General features: G+C 41.2%; 1 protein-coding gene across 2 annotated transcripts in view; it reads right to left on the bottom strand.

The window, feature by feature from the left end:
• Efr3a (EFR3 homolog A) overlaps positions 1-19,486 on the bottom strand; it is an 84,002-nt gene extending 64,516 nt beyond the window's left edge. The window contains exon 1 of one of the 2 annotated variants that reach the window (XM_069991419.1): positions 19,284-19,486. In XM_069991419.1, coding sequence (XP_069847520.1) covers positions 19,284-19,293 — 10 coding nt within the window. In that variant the 5' untranslated portion in view covers positions 19,294-19,486. The remainder of the gene's footprint in view (positions 1-19,283) is intronic. The other variant, XM_069991420.1, reaches the window with a different exon arrangement.
• Positions 19,487-21,045: the final 1,559 nt, after the last annotated feature.

Raw genomic sequence — 21,045 nt, 5'->3', positions numbered from 1 at the left:
AAGGACTGTTGTGACATACCACTATGACTAGCCTAATAAACTTAACTTCAGAGCTAGAAGAAAATGAACCAAAAAAGGAAAAATGCCATAACTATACAAACGAATTTCCTAACATATATTTGTCTCTCCTCAAACTTTCAAAGAACTTATTATACTCATGGGTAAATTTGAAATTAACTCTGTAGGCAAAGGGAACAACACAAATTTCCAAGTAGGTGGCACAATTATGAAATAATGTCATTACAACATAAATACCAAAGAATTAAAATAACATTATGATATTAAAACATTAGCAGCTTTGAAGAAAAATGCTGAACCAAGGACAAAGTAAGACCTGATTAGAACCTGGTTTAAGACAATTATACCAGCCGAGTGCCAGTGGCTCACACCTGTGATCCTAGCTACTCAGGAGGCTGAGATCTGAGAATCATAGTTCAAAGCCAGCCTGGGCAGGAAAGCCCGTGAGACTCCTATCTCCAATAAAACATTCCGAAAACCGGAAGTGGCACTGTGACTCAGTGGTAGAGCGGTAGCTTTGAGAGGAAGAGCTCAGGGACAGCACCCAGGCCCAGAGTTCAAGCCCCACACAACAACAACAACAAAAAAGAATTATACCAAAAAGCATTTCAAATGTTTCAACTAATATAAAAAGTATAAAAAAATTGAAATTAGAATCAGATTTTTCAAATTTCTATTTAAGTAATTTAAACCTGTTCAAATGAATGTTTATTAATGCTATTTCTAAGAATATGAAGTTACTATGAGTGATATGTAGAAATGCTTCTTACGGTTTAAAATGCTAACAAACTGTCTTTGGTAATGAAGAACCTCTACTTAGTTTTAATGAGAAACAACCTAATAAGCAGAGTAAGCCTTGGTTCAATAACAGCATCCACAAAGATGTGGGGGCCAGTAACAGCAAAAGGTACCAAAGCCGGCTGATGGGACAAGATCTTGCCCACTCCAGAAGTGTAAGAGAAAATCATTCTGTGTCTCAGGCCACGTAGTGTGTGGTGTCTGTTATGGAAGGTATTTAGGAAATTAACACAAATAAGACTTCATATAATGTACAAATACATAAATTCTCTACTGACTTCTCAACTTTATAGACACAGACCATTCTTTAAATTAATTCAAGGACCAAAAAAAGATATTATATGTCAGCCTCCAGAGAAAGTACTTCACTCCTTGATACTCAAACTTAAACTCCTTTCCCATCCCAATAGTAGCACACAAAGCAACTAAGACAAGGAAATAAAGAGTTTTTACACAATTAAGTCATGTTTTTTTCAAGTGATAGACATACTTAAGTTTAGGTAAGACAAATTTAACCTTAGCAAAGTGACTGTACCATCAATTCACATCAAAGTTTAATAAACATGATATTAAAATGAGAATACTATAAATTTAAAAACGTTTCAATGTTATGCCGGCTATGAGTTGGACTATATCACTCTCAAAACTCCCTTGCTGAACTTCTAACTTTTGTGCCTCATACAAAGTGCTGTAAGTTGGAGACAAGGCATTTACAAATGTAACAGCATTGGGATGAGGTCATTATGCAAGTCTCTAATCCAATTGTTATAAAATATGATATCCATCCTTATAAAACTTGGAAACTTGGGCTGGGAAGGTGGCTCAATGGTACAGTGCTTGCCTTGCATGCATGAGGCCCTGAGTTCGACTCCTCAGCACCACTTAAGCAGAAAAGGCTAAGATCTGAGGATTGTGATTCAAAGTTAACCTAGGCAGGCTTTGAGTCTGCGAGATTCTTTTCTCTAATAAACCACCAGAGAAGCAGAAATGGAGCTGTGGCTCAAGTGGTAGAGCACTAGCCTTGAGCTAAAGAACTGAGTTTGGAAAGCACCCAGGCCCAGAATTCAGCCCCTACGACTGACAAAAACATAAAAGTTGGAAACTCAAGAGATATACATACAGAGAGAACTCCAAATATACGCCTATCCCCAAGCCGGGAGAAGCCTGGAATCGTTCTTCCCCTCAGTCTTCACAAAACCAAACCTTCCGTATCTTTAGACTTTTAGCCCCCACATACCTCTAGCCAACAAATACATGCAGTTTAAACCATGAGACTTGCAGTATTTTGTCGTAGTAACCCTGGAAAACAAATACATCAAATAATACATTTTCAAGTTTACCACAAGTAACTGACTCTGGTCTCATGGATACTATGCAAAATGACTTGTAGTCCTAATTTAGGACTTGTAGTCCTAAATTGCTCCAGGGCCTAATCTACCCTAAGAATACTGCTCCTGTCTATCCCTCTTCTGCTAGCCTCATTCTCAAAATACACTCAACAAATGCAGGTCCAGTGGATTACAGATTTTTATCTCACTTAAACCTCCAAATGGTCATATACTTCGCCAAACAAGGATTTTAAAAAGTAAAAGTAGTTTATGCAAGGTCAAAAGTGTTAAAACTTGACAGTGTTTTCTAACTTATAAAATTTTAATAAGAGCTCAGGAGAAGCAGTGGATCATTAGGAGTCCGCGTTCCGCGTTCTAGAGCAGGATCTGGTGGATTCATGCCTACAATTGCAGCTACACAGGAAGCAGAGATCTTAAGTATTACAGTGTGAGGCCAGTCCAGGCAAAAAGTTAGTGAGACACCATTGTAATAAACAAATTGGGCATGCTGGGTACTCTGGGTTTACAGGCATAGGCATGGGGATTGTGGTTTGAAACTAGTCCAGGCAAAACAAATTAGACTTTATCTGAAGAAGAATCCAATGCAAAAAGGACCCAAGGTATCTCAAGTACTAAAGTTCTTACTGGTTCAAACCCCAATAATACTCTCTCTCTCTCTCTCTCTCTCTTCTATCTGCCTTCACAAGTTGGCTTTAAAAAAAAGAAAAAAAATCCAAGTTGGAGACTAAAGAACCATCCTGAAAATAATATGCACCTGCAAAAGTTAGATAATTATTACCATTACTCTCTCCAGAGGTATAAAACTAGGTCAGGTGGCAGGGAATGGAAAACTGACAACTTACCAGAGAACATGTCCCATTACTAAACTTACCACATCTAGAAACTATTTTATTTTCCTACTTTAAGTTACTCAGAGTTCTCCAATGTCCATATGAACATAAAAACATGTGTGAACAACAAAAAAATGACTCAGGAAGGAGAGGAAGGAGAATCGGAGTTCAACATCAGCCTGAGGTACACAATGAGATTTTGTCATGGAAAAAGAAAATACAAATGAGAGGCCTTTGTTGTTAAACTGCTTCCACAAGAAGAACCAGGTAGCTCCCAGTGTGAGACAAGAGAGAGCACAGTGGAAGTGAAGTGCGTCACTGTCCTTGCCACACACCCCTCCTGGGAAGCCTGGGACAGAGCTTCATCACTAGACAGACTCATCAAACGCCTGCTGCCAGCCAGAGCTTAGGATGTCGTCAAGTTCTGGTACTCATAGTGCAAAGCAAGTTTCAGCTTGGCACAACAATACGTCACAGTACGTTTCCCAAAACATGGAAAATAATGAAAGAATTTTTATGAATCTAAGCAAAATCTGGCAATAAGCCTATCCTTTATTTTGTAGCAATAAGGTGAGAATCCTCTGATTTGTTACAACTTGATGCAAAGATTACTTTTAATTCTTCCCTTCAATATACAAAAAAATATTTGTAATATAGTAACCTAATACTGGATGCTTTCAGGTTTGCTTTTTTAACTTAAAAATATTCTACATAGGGGCTGGAAAGGTAGTTCAGTGGTAGAGCGCTTGCCTTGCATGCATGAGGCCCTGGGTTCAATTCCTCAGCACCCCATAAGAAGAAAAAGCCAGAAGTGGTGCTATGGTTCAAGTAGTAGAGCACTAGCCATGAGCTGAAGAGCTGAGAGACAGTGCCCAGGTCCAAAGTTCAGGCCCCATCGGTGACAAAAAAAAAAAAAAATTTATATATGTATATATATATATATATATATATATATATATATATATATATATATTCTACATGTTTTTAAGTCCATAATAAAATTATCTCTTTTGCAATTAAGAATTAAAGGCAGCTGGGCTCCAGTGGCTCATGCCTGTAATCCTAGCTACTCAGGAGGCTGAGATCTGAGGATTGCATTTCAAAGCCAGTCTGAGCAGGAAAAGTCCTTGAAACTCTTATCTCCAATAAACCAGAAGTGGCACTGTGGCTCAAGTGATAGAGCTCTAGCCTTGAGCTGAAGAGCTGAGGGACAACACTCAGGCCCAGAGTTCAAGCCCCACGACTACCCCCCCCCCAAAAAAAAAATTAAAAGCACTTTCACAATCTTTCATTTTTTTGAATTTCATACGCACAAGTCCTACTGAGTCAAAATCTAGAAGGAGGAAAAGTGGAAAATCTAGACATTTCTAATTGCTCAAATAATTGCATGTCTGTATCTCAAGAATGTGACCCACTGTGACTTTATTATTCTATTGTAATACCAAGATCACAGTTTAATAAATTAAAAGATGACATCATAATGAACATAAAGAATCCTTAACAACAATGACTAGCATCATTCTCATATAACTAGGATGAAGAGTTATTGCTAATTAACATTGTCTGTTTCACAAGCAGTCTATGAGATATTTTGGGCCAATGAAAAAAATTCCCCACCTATTTAAATCTTAACAAATGTTTTGTTTCCTCAGTCATAAAGTGACAAAAGCGTTAAGTCTGTGGGAGTGTTTGTAGCTTCCAAAATTATTTTTAGAAGAAATACATTTAATATACCAACAACATCCATTCTTCTTATACACCCACAGCATCAATGCCATATGGTAAAAGCTCTTCATTGGATGTGAGATGACTTTCCGCTAAAAAGAAAAGTAACATACTAATTATGTATTTAAAGAAAGTAATTCCTCTATCCAAAGTGAAAGTTTAATGAAAAAAATACTAATTTAAACCTTCAAGACTCAGTGCTTGCTGTATTTCCCTAAACTTCTAACTAAAATGCTGCATTTTATTTATTTATTTAGCCAAGCTGGAGACCAAACCTAGGTCTTTGACAATGATATATAAAAGCTCTACAAAAGCCGGGTGAAGGTGGCTCACACCTGTAATCCTAGCTACTCAGGAGGCTGAGAGCTGAGGATCACGGTTCAAAGCCAGCCCAGGCAGGAAAGTCCGTGAGACTCATCTCCAATAAACCACTAGAAACCCGGAAGTGGCGCTGTGGCTCAAGTGGTAGAGCGGTCACCTTGAGCTGAAGAGCTCAGGGACAGCACCCAAGCCCAGAGTTCAAGCCCCACGACCGACCCAAAAAACAAAAACAAAAAGAAACTCTACAAAAATAAGCTACAAGTTACAATCTTCCACCCTCTAGAAAGTTCATGCTCACCCAGTCATGAGATCTAGGGTAATATAAAATTAAAGCCTAAGATTTCTTAAAATTTTAACATTCTTATAACAACTTATGACTAAAACACATTTTGGTCATAGTATATAAAAAGGATTGGTTTTTATGTTAATCAGAAGGTATGCTAGTGAATATCTTTCACCTTTCAATGGATCATAAACTAAAATCTTAAACATCTGTGATTTTAATAAAATTACTAAGGTATGTTTTTGTAGTATTCACTCATTATTGCACCTATAAAAATTAACTTGTTTGAGAATGTAAAGGATCAACAAAAACATCTTTATGCAGATTTCTGAAATTCATCACTCCAAAAGGCTCAAATATCAAAAAACCGGTTGAATTGATTGCCATTTTAGAAAAGAACTGCAGCTAAACCATACTTACTGACTACATGCAATGCTCCCTAAGATTCTCTCAATCACCTTTAATCAGCATGTTGCCAATACCCTATCTGGGCAGGCTCCACAGTCGGAGCGGCAGGTATTTCTGTGAGGCTGAAAGAGAATAGGGCCTTTCTTGTGTTATGCCAAGTAAGTGCCCCCCCCCCCACCAAAAAAAGAGAATGGAAGAAAAGAGCAGGAATTAACAGGATAAGGAAAGGGCAGATTAGCAGTGTAAATGGAAAAAAATCTGATTGATACTCTGATTGTAATTCAAGTCCTAGTAACTTGACTTCAGCATTATATCTGCTCCAGCAAACAATTTGGTTCTTCTCACATAATGAGACTCAAACAAGACAACAATGAAATAAGAAATCAATAACAGTTTGGGTTTGTATGGCTTATCTTGGACTACATATATATAGAGCTGTCCTAATCATTCCATGAAAATTGCACCTAATAATTATAACCTGAAAATCTCATCTCCCAGCATGCAAGAAGTGATAAAAAACAGCTAAGATATAAGTACAGGATAGCACGCACCATAACTGTGAAGTATGACAACTACTTTGAAGTCTAAATACAGTCCTCTAATAAATTTCTTTTCAGAGTATCAACTTAAACTGTAAGAGACTGACCACTTTTTCTGCCTTTTTCTTTTTATGTTGGAATATTCAAATGCTACTACAAGAAAATGGGCCGTCATTTGAGTCCTGCATTCTCTGTTCATGTAAACTTCTACTGCCATTTATTTGCTTTGAAAACGCCTTACTGGCTCCTTCTTTGGATCTTCAGCCTCACTCCTTCCTTAGATAAGAATGTTCCAGGAAGACCTGCCTTTGATCTCCTCACTCTCTCTTCTTACAAGCTACCCTTTAGTAATTTTATGCAGTTATCCCTACAAATATACTCTGAACATCCTTAAGAAACCACACATTCATCATATCCAAAAATGGACTCATTTTCCATCTCCAGTCCACCAACTGTCCCTCCTCCAGAAAGTCCCTTTCTGAGAGCAAAGAAATTCACCAGATGATAAAACTAGAAACCAAAGTGAGTCCTGTCTTCTAATTAACCATTTCAGTTTTATTTCCTCTAGTGTTCAGATTTTTCCAGGGCAACCCAGCCCACCACCACCTTCCAGTACAAAGTCCACCCCTCAATCAACAATATTTTTATAACCTCCATTTATCTCCCCCCTCCAATTTTGCTCCCATGTTCCCATGACAACCCATGCTTCTCTAATACTTGCTAGACAGGTGCCTTACTACTTGGGTCATGCTCCCCAACTTTTCCCCTTTAAGTATTTTCAGGTTAAAGTCCCACACTCTTCTCCAAGGCCTGACCTCAGACTGATTGATCAATCCTCCTACCTACTGCCTCCAGCAGAGCTAGGATTACAGGCATGCCAAGCTTGCTTAGTAGGGTGGATTCCTCAATTCTCTGCTTCTGGAGTAGCTGGGATTATAGGAATGAGCCACCTCACCTGGTCTCCCTTGTATTCTTGATTCACTATTCAAATATACACTGACTGTGTATCATGAGGCAGTCTAACAAAAGCTATGCATAAACCAATAGATAGCTACGGATCCTTACCAAACTCCCTGTCAGCTTGGTATTCTCACTCTCCACCAAAGCGTCATAAGCAAAAACAATGCCTATGATGATGTTCATATGGCCAATGTGAAAGAATCACTGTGTTCTCAGTGTCTAACATAACATTAACACATAGTAAATTGTACCACAAAGATGTGAACAAATGACAACTTCTCACAGTCATATGCACACACAAGCACACATACACAGCAGGACATCTTTTGAAGCTAAGTCTCTTTTATTCAACTCTTTATCTTCCACTTAGCAGTGTCTTGCAAATGTATGCATAAAAATACTAAATGAATGAGTCCCTAAAGAGAAACTCAGTAGGGAAATTTAAAAAGTTGAAAGAGATTAGCATATTCAAATTGCCTATGACAAACAAAGATTATAAAATCCCTAATCCTGGAAAACATTAGATTTAAGCAGGTGAGACACCTTCAACTAAATGGCTTTGAGTTTTGTCTCAGGTTTTCCGAGTTCTTCATTCCAAAGCATCTCAGTTTCTAGCTACTTTTTAAAAGCAGTCAAAATTACTTCTCCACTGACATTGAATGTTCTCCTAAATAAACAAATTCAAACCAGAGTTCTGCCCCAGCTGAAGCGGGGTAGGGTAGACACGAGTCACCTGCTCAATTTCTTCACCATCTTTCTTCACAAGTCTTTAATGTATATCCATGGAAGGCACTTTGAAAAATCACTTAGGAGAACCAGCTTCCCTGGCGCCATCTGTTAAGGTGGGTTAAGAGCAACATGGAATCCTCAAGAGCCAACAAGGATCTACAAGAAACTTTTGTAAAGACACTATAAATAGGACTTGTCTTTCTGACATCACGTTCTGGGTCTCAGAAGTATTTGATTTCACAAAGCTGGTCCTTTAAAATCCATGCAAAGAGCCTAGAGAAAAGGTGGTAAGAAGGAAACAAGTAAATTAGTTTCTAACCTGGATTGAGAACTGTTGGACCTCTGAAAGCTATACAATCCAGCCCAGCTAGAAAGAAACCACCACAGAGACTGAGACCTAGAACTTGGTTCCTGTGTATATATATATGCCCAGAACACCCTCCTGCTGCAGATGCTCTTCTAGAAAACAGCAGCTGCAAGTGGTGGGTTGATGAGGCCAGAAGTGATGTCTTTTCCTATCAACATGCTGATGTGAAGCTAATAACACATTCAAAGGCACTTCCTACCTTGAAAATTACATAAATCCCCATTGCACCTAAATATTTTTAGATGTTCTCATCCATTTAATAAGTCAAATAGCTAGTAGAAACGCTTTTTTTTTCTTTTTGCCAGTCCTGGGGCTTGAACTCAGGGCCTGGGCACTGTTCCTGTACCTCTTTGTGCTCAAGGCTGGTGCTCTACCACATTGTGCCACAGCACTCCTTCTGACCTTTTTTAAGTAGTTTATTGGAGATAAGAGTCTCATGGACTTTCCTGCCTGGGCTGGCTTTGAACCTCAATCCTCAGATCACAGCTTCCTGAATAGCTAGGATTACAGGCGTAAGCCACCAATGCCCAGCTTAGTAGAAATACTTTTAACTAAGTCCCCAAAATAAATTGATTTCAGATACCCATAAATGAGCCACTACCCTCAGCTTCCAGGCCAGTCAGTTAGCCAGAGCAGTGCTTTCTGCAAAGTTACTGAGACCCCAGGAAGTAAGAACAACAAACTTGGACAGCTATTATTTCATTTGTCTGCTCGGCTGGAGTGAGAACCTTTAAAGTTAACTGCAACCAAATCACAGAGAACCTGGTAGCAAATTGCCAAGACAACTGTTCAAGGGGGAAAAAAGCCAATTAAGTAGCAGGGGTGTGAGGAATACTTAGCATTATTCAAGAAACTACTGCAACAGACATCCTGGAGTTTGGGTAAATATAAAATGAAAGATACAGCGGAACCACTTGCTAACTAAAAATAAAACCAAAAGTAACAGCAGATAGAACTTTACTTGAAAGATGTAGAGCCAAAAGGTTTATAATGCCAAATTTTTAAAGAGGCAAACTTGATTCAGAGGTATGATGAAAAAATCCTGAGTAGTGATTATTTCTTCAGTAAAAATTAGACTTATTCTATCTAATAACATCTAAAATTAAAGAGCAATGGACAATTGTGTGAAGAAAGAATATATCCTGCATGGAAAGAGAAAAAACAATTAGCTTTTCTGCTTCAGAACAGATGAGCACTACCTCACTTTTAAGAACTCAATGAACCTAGCACACATAATGACAGAATTTTGACAGGTCTGACATATTAATCACAGGAGAAATTGCCAACACTCATTCTGTGATCATACTTGTCTAGCATTGTATTCACTCTACAACACATAATCATTCCAAAAATGGTTAACATAAAACCTACAGACTCCCCAAAACTGAACTCCCACATAATGATTCATCTAAACCTTTCAGGCTTTCATGACTGAAACCACCACTTAATAAAGCAAACATTATTTCCTCCTCTTTTTTAATATACAAAATGGTAAGAAAAAAAACCATTGTTTTAATATTAAGATGAATTATACTCCCCATCAAACACTCACTTCTCAGGTCATTCTCCCAATTTTATAATCATGAGCACATGATAGCAATTAAGTCAATAATGCACCCTTTTCCGAAGCTAATGTAAAGAACGTCACACTATGTGACTGGCTGTTCTGAATTCTTCAGTGTATTTTAATGCTTTATTTCAGGTTTTTGAAAAAAATTGTGAAATCTGTAATTATGATTATAGAATGTTAATGGCAGAAAATATGAAAACAATTAGAGAATAAAAGAACAACTAGAGAATAAAAGCTCCGAGCACCTTCATTAAGTTTGTTTGTGCGTTTTGTTTGTCTCTTTGTAACTTTGAGACTGAGTCTCGCCCTTCATTCACCATCTTCCCATTTAAGGCTCCCAGGTGCCAGAATTCTAAGTACAACCATTCTTGGTTTTGGAAGTCCATTGTTAACTAGCTCATTATATTTTGTTGTAAACATGTTCTATAATCCATTTTCAGAAATGGTCCATTACTGAATATAAGTTCCTGGGTTCACACTATTTTGCAAGTATATTACTATAACAGGTATGTTGATGCAGAAATCTTGATGCCCTCTGTTTTGAACCATTTCTTAATAATCCCAGTAGATGAAGTTATGGGGTTAGTGGGTAATCATTGAAAAGATACACTAAACTGCTTCCCAAAACCAATGATCAATGTGCATATGTGTTATGTACTGAGTCTTACTACCTTTGCATGGTATTGTTACAGATCAATAATCTGACAGAAAGGTGATTTTAGCTTTTAATGAACATTCTTTATTAAGGAAACTGTAGTTTTTTTCCAAAGCCACTTATCAGTTGTTATCCTGTCATATATAATAAGTACTAGTATATACCCTTAACATCATAGGATTGGCGATGCTCTGTCTTCAGATCGTATAAATGCTGTAACAATTTTCTATTGGGTATTTTTAAATATTTCAAGTCATTCATTAGCTGTGATTTTTGGGGAGGGGAAGGGGGTCAGTCGTGGGGCTTGAACTACAGCACCACTTCCGATTTTCTAGTGGTTTATTGGAAGTAAGAGTCTCAGGGACTTTCCTGCCTGGGCTGGCTTTGAACCGCGATCCTCAGATCTCAGCCTCCTGATAGCTAGGATTACAGGCTGTTAGCTGTGATTTTTTACCATACTTCCCTTGAATATACTCCTGTCACTCACCCATGAAAAAGTATGAAATAATGAGCACACCCAGTAATAGATAACCTGGGTGCCAGCACCACACCATGACCCACCTCAATAGCACACTTGCTGTTCAGTTTCATTTTCCCTTGGTGATTAAATTTCCCCTTTAGCTTCAAAATTCTATTTTTGCTTTCCCTCTTAATTCCTTTCTCTGGTGATGCTACAATTCTTACATAATCATAGGTATCAATTTTAGGAAAGCATACTGAATAATCATCTACATAATAAAAGATTGCAGTAGGCTAACAAAGAAAGTTAAGAAAAAATATGTATATAAAATTAGGAGAAAAATAAATGACAACAGAAGTACTTTGAATACCATGATATATCTGGCAAATAGTGATATTCTTAACTCCCACTAGGGTGCTCTGCTTTTTTCTCCAGGTATATGTTACTTTTGTATAGCCATGAGCAAAATACTAAGAAAATAACTGGAGAAAAGGTTAATTTTAACTGCTGCTTTCAGAAGGTTCAGTCCATAGTTGCTTGACATCATGTACTTTGCCAGAATAAGGTAGTCGAAGCATATGATGAAACCTTTTCCCCTGATGGCACAGGAAGCAAAGACCTAGAATGGGGCCAGGGACACAGTGGACTACCCACCCATCCACCCAGTGACCTATATCCTCTACTAAGGCACTGCCTCTTGAAGTTTCTAGAACTCTGAAGCAAAGCACCATCAGCTGGAGACCAAGTTTCTAACATATGAGCCTGTGGAGACATTTCATACTCAAATTATAACACCAGAGGATTCTCAATGTGCCTTTAAATCCCTTCAAAATATATAGTAAAACTTTGGGTGAGAATCTTCATGTTTCTGGGGAATAATTATCATGGCTTTCAGCATATTCTCAACAAGGCTCACTTAGCAAAAATATTTAAGATCCTTAGCCTAACCAAACAGTTCAATTTCTCTCATTGGCATTAAACTCCCTGAAGTGATTAGGTTTATATTTTCCATGTCCTCTCCATTTCAGAAAATGTCTGAGACTGCTTTCCAACAATGGTATGAAGCTTTTCTACCACCACATGGGGTAAAGGGGGGTGTCCAGGTAAAACTGGGCTCCATATAAAACTGGAGCCTGTGTTGGAACTGATGTTCAAGAAGAAACATTGTATGATTCAGAGATGTGATAAAAATGCCTGAGCAATGCTTCTGTCTTTAATCAAAGTCTGAATCATGCTACCTAGCATCTGAAGGGAGAAAGCAGTACATAGGAAAAAGAAAAATACAACAGCCAGAGGAGAATCTGCTTTGTTCATTGCAGCCCACCTTGGTGCTACAGGTGCACCATGCATGACAGCTGGGCTCATTCCAAAGCAAACAAGACTTATATAATGGCTACAATGTGGCTGTATCCTAAAAACTAGCACCTTCATTTCACCATAAAGGGCTCTGCCTCCCAAAGCACAAAGAATTTCCTTTGCTTTTATGGGGTCTGTGGATGGGCAAGGGCAAAGTGCTTCTACTAGAAATCATTGTCCCAGAAAACCAGAGAAGCAAGGCTACAGCAGTTTTGTTTAAATATGCCAGTTCCAAATTATCCAATGTAGGAGGCCAGGCATATTGAGTTCCCCAGTAAACTGGCTTCCTCTTCCCAATTACTAAGATGGTATGATTTGGCAAATCCTGAGATGAAGAAGAAACTAGTGGAACCTAACAGGGTAATCACATCTCAGAGTCAGGAAAGACCCTGCATTGCCCATAAGATCACTAGTGACCACTAAAGCTGCTTGGGCCTCCGAGTGGAGGTGGCTGAGGGCTAAGGAACCTAAATGAGAAAGTAGGCCACGCTTGGGCACAGCTTGACCTGTAACATTTAAATAATTGGATCCAAAGTTCTCAACCAGGTACAATTTTGTACCCCAGGGACATCTGTTAGTATCTAGATACATTTTTTATTCTCAAAACTTGGAGGCAGTCATGATGGCTGGGAGGAAGGGGGAATAAACAAACATGCTAGAATGCCATGACACCAACCTTTTCCCACCCCAGCAAAAATATGGTACAAGATGTCCAAGTTTAAAAACCCTCATTGAGACTATAATGCAGGCCTCCATCTGCATTTGTCTCAAGAACTCAGATAATGTTGCAGGCATGTCTGCATACCCATAAACTGATAAAACTTACAACACTGTTTTATGAAAAAAAAAAATCTCAGGTTTGGCATGGTATCTAAAGAACAATTTCTCTAACTCCACTTAGAATTCAATCATTCATTTACTCAACATTTACTAAATCCTTACTATGTAACCGAGCACAGTGCTAAAAAGCAAAACATGAGAGTGTCTAAGGAAGAGGGGACAATCTGATTCACCTCTGCCTTGGCTCAGAGCAGGAGGATACAAGAGAAGAACTGAAGCAGTCAGACAAGACAGTTCCAATCCCAGCTTCTGCAACTTAACTTCCCTGAACCTCTATCTCTCCATCTCTGGGGCAGGTGGAATCACGCATCACTCAAAAGAGGAAGGTTAAACAAGGTAATTCCTGTAAAGAACATATACAAGATTCTGGCACCAGAATCAAATAAACTGAAAACAGGGTTATAGCATGGGGAAGGAACATACAAAACCAAAAAAAAAGAAAATCACATGGTACATTATAAGTCATTAAAAACAACAGCCTGACTCTTATATATACATTTTTCTAGTTTGGGGAGGGGAAGGGAAATAACAAAATGCTGAAATAAGGATATAGGCTGACCCATTGCAACGATGGGACATACAGGACAGGTGGGGAGAAAGGGATGGAAGGGGAAAAACAAAGGAGGAGGTGACAACGCTCGATAAGAAATGTACTCGTTACCTTACTGTACCTCTGTACAGTATTTTTACAATAAAAATATAAAAAAAGAACAACATATACTGCAAAGCATACAGTCAGCATTCAAAACTTAATACCTAACTCTAATAGCAAAGGGTATCTTTATAAAGTAATAATCTGGAAACTTCTAGTATGCAGAGGGCAGCCACTCTCCTGTGATTGTGACAGTTTGAATGCACTTTCAGGTCAAGTTAATTGCTTCTTGCATAACATCTAAAGCATCTCCTCTTCAACTCTTCCAATCTTATCTCACTATCTACACACCTTCCAGGTAGCCTCGTGTCCCTATTTGTGGAACAGACTGAAAGATAAGGTCACACCAAAGTACCAACAATTCAAATAGTCACAGTGGAAAAAAAGAGAAAAATCTTAGGCTACAACTCAGGAAAGATACAAATGTCCTGGGTGGAAAAAGGAAAAGGAGGAAAGACAGGAAGAGGAAAGAATGGAAAGAAAGGAGAGAAGGGAGGAGGAGGAAAAGATAAAAAATGAATGAATACGAGTAAATTTAATTTAAAAAAGCTCAAAAGTCAGTATAAGAATCTGTGAATTATATTTTGTGGAGGGGAAGGGGAAAAACAAGTCGTTTAAATAGGGATACAGGTAGACCCATTCCAACAATGAAAATTACAAGTCTATGTCGAAAACTAACTTTACAACTTTGGTGGGGGGCGTGGGGAGGATTGGGGGGGCGGGGGAGGATGGGAAGGGATGGGAAGTGGAAACAAAGGAGGAGGCTAATGCTTGATAAGAAATGTATTCATTATCTTGCCCATGTAATTGTAATCCCTCTGTACAGTATTTTCACAATAAAAAATATTAAAAAAAAAAAAAAAAAAGAATCTGTGAATTACTGGGCGTCGGTGACTCATGCCTGTAATCCTAGCTACTCAGAAGGCTGAGATCTGAGGATTGCAGTTCAAAGCCAGCCCGGGCAGGAAAATCCGTGAGACTCATCTCCAATAAACCACTCTAAAACCAGAAATGGCGCTGTGGCCCAAGCAGTCGAGCGCTCACCTTGAGCTGAAGAGTACAAGGACAGCGCCCAAGCCCAGAGTTCAAGCCCCATGACCGACAAAAAAAAAAAAAAATGTGAATTTGCATGTGTTCTGGTTTAGATATGAAACATCTCTCTAAAAGGCAAAAATGTTAATGGTCTGGTTGCATCCTAATGGACTCTTTTTGATATGTGACTGGATTACAAGGGCTGTTATTAAGCCACTCATGAATTCATAACTAAGTGAACTGGTTGGAACTGAGGGCTATTTGAAGTCAGTCACTGAGGACTTAACTTTAAAGGGAGTGTCTTGTCCCGGGACCCTCCCTCTCTGTCTCTGTTTCCTGATAGCCATTAAATAGATTTGCTCCTAGCTATAGGCCTAAAAGCAATGAAGTGAGAGGACTATGGACCCAATTATCTTAAACATGACCCAAGACAAATATGTCCTTCCTTAATGTTGTTTTTCTCATGTATTTTGTTATAGGGACATATAAAGTAACACAGCATACAATGCATTTTAAAAAGAAAATACTTCAAATAGCAGCCGTCCTTCACTCTGTACATTCTTACCAAGAATAGATTGAAAGCATATTAGTCTCATCTGAGAAAAAAACAGTGACCAAATTACTGTCATCTAACAAATCAACCCAGATGACAATGCCAGAATCTAGTGAAAAAAGAAGGCATTAACTTGCCCGATGGTGTCTGAAGCCTGCAATACTAGATAGTGAAGTGGCTGAGATCAGAGGATCATGGTTTGAAGCCAGCCCACAGAGGAAAGTCTGTGAGACTCTTATTTCCAATTAACTACCAAAAAAACCATAAGTGGACCTGTGGCTCAAGTGGTAGAGCACTAGCCTTGAGCAGAAAAGCTCAGGATCAGTGCCCAAAAACTGAGTTCAAGCCCTAGGATGGGCACAAAATAAAAAAGTAAAAGAAAAAAAAAAAAACACTACCCATACATAATTAAATAATAATTTAACAGAAAACTAGGGTTCAGAGTATGGATTCCCTTAACCAATATAAAAATTTAACTCCTGCAATCCTAGCTACTCGCAGTCAAGAAGCCAGCCTGACCAGAAAGTCTGTCCAGACTCCTCCAAAATAACCAGCAAAAGATCCAGGCTTCCAGCAGAGCAAGAATAAGGTCTTAAGTTCAAATTCAGTACCAGCAAAAAAATAATAAAAGCATAACAACTCTTTATACATAAGACACGTTTGTTTCCAGGTATGTGATCTATGAACTAAAGAGTCTCCTCCTTAGCTTACTAAAAAGCTGTTCTGTGCCTGTATAACCAAGCAACTACTTAACACCCCATTGAAATCCATAGCCTTCTTCCCACAAATTCCTGCTATTGAAATGGGAGCCAAGGCAAATGTTAAACTTCCCTGTAAATGCAAAGAAATTCTGATGTAGTTCTGAATAAGCTTACATTTCTCTCAATGTAACTCAAGAGGTTTGGTTTAGTTACCGACTTTGTGTTAGGGAAAAATAGATGTTATCTAGGCTCAACATGCATGTTCAATGTAGTCACTTGAGTGTAAGGGCCAGATCTGTGTGCCAGTTCTACTCCATTTGTGACCTCAAGAAGTCATCAAAATTCAGAATCTCAGTGCTCAGACTTGCAAAACTAACCAAATAAGTTGATTAATTAATCTAAGTTTCCTTCAAAGGATGATTCAGTTTGAAAGCAAAATGTTAACAGTTCTTTGAATAGGGAGGGAATGGAATAAAGGCCCTTAGAAAAATGCATCAAATTACAGGTTTGTAGATTTGAAAGGTCATTCAGTGACGTAAGTCGTGAAATCTGTGCCTACTGCTAGTTTCAATCTCCTGGATGAAAATAAAATGAAATGACCAAAGAATTCTTGTCAAGAATTCTTCGGTCTGCTGCAAAACAACTCCAATGAAGCAATAGTTTATATTCCGAGTTGTGCATTCCTACGTTATTCCTTGGCTAGTATACCATACTCAGCTACACTTTACCAATCAATACCAGTTTAATGACTGACCACCAATATTCCAATTAAAAAATAAACCATCAACAGAAGCTTTTATTCTACAATACAGAAGAATACTCTCAGAATCCTAGAGTCCAGAAGACCAAAAACATTGCCAAACCTTCAGTTTTACATTATCTAGCTAAACCTCTTAAAAGATTAACTAGCCAAACTGGTAAATAAGACTCTTCATGAAGCAACATTAAAAAAAAAAAAAAAACTTTGCTATTGGAACTGAATTTTCTTCTTAACAAGTATTCCTAGAGAAACTGACACTTTTGCTCTCAGCTTGCTTATACACTTCACATATTGGACGTTTAATCTACACACAATTTCTAAGAAGCATTCTGCTCACTGTATCCCAGCAAGTATGACAGCTCTGATCATCAAGGAAAAGAAAAGGCAAGAACTACTCACTTTTATCGGTGCCCCTATCTTTTGCACACTTCTATTCAGTCACAGAAGTTTACTGTGGCAAATATTAACAATGATAGGTAAAACAAATATTTCTTCCAGCATTTCCGCTGGGGAGTGAAATCTATATTTTAACTTGGCAAACTCCACCACTTGCTAACAGAGTAAATCAAACATTTTTAAGACACAAGTTTTTCTATATCCTCTCGATGAAACTACACCATGTTAGAACATGTCGATTTGTTAATTTTGTAGTCAGAACTAAAAACTTGTTAATTTCATAGTATGCCAACTGACATTTTACCAATAAACTCCAGCTGAAGCTTTAACTTTCAAGAACAGTTATCTCCTTCCCCTCTGCTTTTTGCAGAAAGCAAAAGACTAGCACAAAGCCAACCTCATATTTACTGAATGATGTGCGCATGGATTTAGACATAATAAACTGACAACAATGATAATGAAGATCATGCTAAATGATATACCTCCAGCCTAGATGAGTAAAACACTGACCTAAGCCCTGGATACCAAGTCTAAAACAAATGAGTTAAGGCCATAAAGTACTATACTAAAAAAAAAAATCAATTCCATGCTTGAGGAGCTAAAAGTAACTTTTACAGGTAACATTAAAATTAAAAAAAGAAAAACTGCCATAGTAGTATACATAATTTCTCTTTACTCAGTATTAGCCAAAACACTGGAGACGGCTCTGGTAATTCAGTATCCTGTACATGTTCAGAAATATGCACAATTAGAAATATTCATGGATGCTATGAAATCCAAGTGTTTAAAGATTTTAATAGCCTGGAACATTTTCTGAAAAGAGACTTACTTGAAAAGAATCTCAAACCAATCACTGCCATGCTTCCTCCCAGGGCAAGATCAGGATCTACTCTAGTTTGCACAGATGCTTGTGGGTTTCAAGTCACACTGCCATTATTTGGGTCACTTTAAAATGGGTCAAGAGTGGCACTGGAGTATCACATCCATAAAAAAACCAAAACCCAGTATTTGCAGGATTTTAGATCCTCAAACCATGCATAGCTTATGAGAAGGAGCAGATTCTGGGGACAAGCTCCAGAATCTCTTTTGCAAGGTGGGGGAGTGGGGAGAACCCCTAAAGCACCCAGGAATCCCCTGATGGGTGTGAAGCAGCGGATTCCAAAACCACACTGAGAGGCGCCTGGATGTAACAAGGTGCCTAAGGAGGCCCAAGTTCACCATCCCCGGCCGCGGGGGGGGGGGGGAGTGGGGATGGGAGGGGGGACGGTGTGGAGGGGAAGGGATGGGAGGGGGGACGGTGTGGAGGGGAAGGACGGCGGCAAGGTCCCGGGATCCGCGCGACCCATCTGCGCAAGAGCAGCGGGAGGCCGTGACCGGGGAACCCCGGGACCGGCGGGGCTGCGGGAGCCGTGACCGGGGAACCCCGTGACCCGCGGAGCTGCGGGGGCCGTGACCGGGGGACCCCGGGTCCGGCGGGGCTGCGGGGGCCGTAACCGGGGGACCCCGGGTCCGGCGGGGCTGCGGGAGCCGTGACCGGGGGACCCCGTGACCCGCGGAGCTGCGGGGGCCGTGACCGGGGGACCCCGGGTCCGGCGGGGCTGCGGGGGCCGTGACCGGGGGACCCCGGGTCCCGCGGAGCTGCGCGGCGGGCTGGAGGAAGAACCTCAACTTTTCAGACTCTGGCAGGTCCGGGCCGGACGCCCGGGCCTCGGTTTCCCCGGTGTGTGCGGGGCTCGCGCCCGCGCCGCCGCCCCGGAGCGGCGAAGCCGAAACGAAAGTTCCCCGGGCCGGCCGGGCGGCCGCGCCACTTCCTGGCTCTCCGCGGCCCCGCCTGCGAGCGGCGAGAGCGTCGGCCCCGGAGCCGGGGTGAGCTGGGGCCCCGGGCCCCGGGCCGGCCGAGCGGCCGCCACCTCCCGCCGCCCCCGTCCGCCAGGCCGCCCGCCCGCCCGCCCGCCCGCCCGCCCGGCGCCGCCGCACTCACGGGTAGGCATGGTGACCCCGAGCCGGGCTGGCCGCCGCCGCGCCGAGGTTCAACGGGGCCGCGCCGCCCGCACCATGACGCCGGCGTCCGGCCGCCCGCGGAGACCCGGCCCAGGCTGGGGAAGGAAGGAGGGGGGTGGTCAAGAGCCGAGCGAGCGGACCGCGCAGGTCCCCGCCGCCAACGCAACCCCGCCGGCGCCGGCCGCCACAGCCCGCCGCGCTCCGAGCCGGACAACGCGCGCCGGGGGCGTGGCCACGCCCTGACGTCAGCGCGTCGCCCACGTCCGCCCACGCCCCCTGCTCCCGTCGGATGACCGGTTCCACCGGGACCCACGCCTGGGGGCCTGACCCCTGCGCACCCGCTGGGGGGGGGTTGTGCTGTGTTTTGTGCTTTTTGCTTTAATTTATCAAAAGCCATTTGTGTGGCTTTCGTTTGGACTGAGACGTGGGCTTGGGGCTGCGAGGGTCAATTAAAGGTGCTGGCTCGGGGCGGTGCTGTGAGCTTCGGTCCCTGCAGAGCGGGTGACCTGAGTGACCTCCGGGAGACGCCCGGAGGCCCCCGGGCGGCGGCTGCGCCCCTCCCCCACCCCCGGGGACCGAAAACGTCCCTTTCCTCCCGCTCCTTGGGTGACTCAGAGCGATCCTGTGCCGCCCGAGGCCATCCCCGGGGAGGGCGGGCCCGATCCCTTCAGCGGATCAGGATATTTGATGGGTTTATTTGTCACCGAGCTCAGCAGGCCCGAGCCAGAGTACCCTCCCGAGCACCTTGCTGTGCACAACTCAGAGGAGCAAAACAGAGACACGCCCCAGGGATCTGACACAATTTCACAGTGGTTCGGGATCCTTGGGGGCCACAATGACCTGGGTCTCCTGGGTCCTGAGCTAAACTTACTGCCCCTCTTTGCCAGGATGATGTATCTATAAGTGTACATTTCAGACCCTATACCCTACGGAAATGAGATTCGGCAGAATCTTCTCCTCTCTATTCTGAGGGGAGAGGTTAAAGAAGATGAAGGGCTCTTATCTTACTTTAGTAAAAAAACAAAAACAAAAACAAAAAAAAACAAAAAAACCGGTCAGCCCTTGGAGAGGCTGGGGATAAGGCGGAAAGGGTGCCAACACTGGGCCTTGAAGAGACCTGGGAGCTACCCCTTCATTTTTTTTTTCCCAAGGCTAGCTCTCGAGCCACATCTCTACTTCCAGCTTTTTGGTGTTTAATTGGGGTTAAGACTCGTGGATTTTCCTCAGATCTCAGCCTCCTCATTAGTATTAGAGGCGAGATGGAAGGGAATTTAGAGTGAATCATAGAAGCTGATGAGAGGAGAGTGTGTACAAGAGATAGGAAATTGTCTCTTGCTAAAAAAGACACATCCTAGGCTCATTGGTCCTTAGGCTTCAATGCCCTACTATATATGCTATCATCTTCAAATTTTTCCTGTTTCCACTTTTCTCCCTAAAACTTGATCTAAAGATTTTTGTTATTGAATGAGGAATCCTGTTACCTTGGTATCTGGCAGATACCAAGTGATGACTATATTTCTCCAAGGGTATAAAAACAAGACAGTAAAATTATAGTTACAAAACAAACTTACACTCAATCTTCGAATCCATCCTTTGACAGATTATTTTTGTTCCTGATCAGGGTAATATTAATTATTAATGTATACCACATGGTAGAAAAACCATAAAAATAAAGCAGCCAATTAAAGCAGACTTCAACACTGATGCAGAAGAGAGAGTTCCAGACTGTCTCGGTAGTAGAT

The sequence above is a fragment of the Dipodomys merriami genome, unplaced genomic scaffold, assembly GCF_024711535.1.
Source record: "Dipodomys merriami isolate MVZ:Mamm:240054 unplaced genomic scaffold, mDipMer1.0.p SCAF_4, whole genome shotgun sequence".
In the NCBI taxonomy this organism is placed as follows: domain Eukaryota; kingdom Metazoa; phylum Chordata; class Mammalia; order Rodentia; family Heteromyidae; genus Dipodomys; species Dipodomys merriami.
The sequence above is the reverse complement of the archived record's forward strand: the minus strand, read 5'-3'. Positions and strand labels throughout refer to the sequence as shown.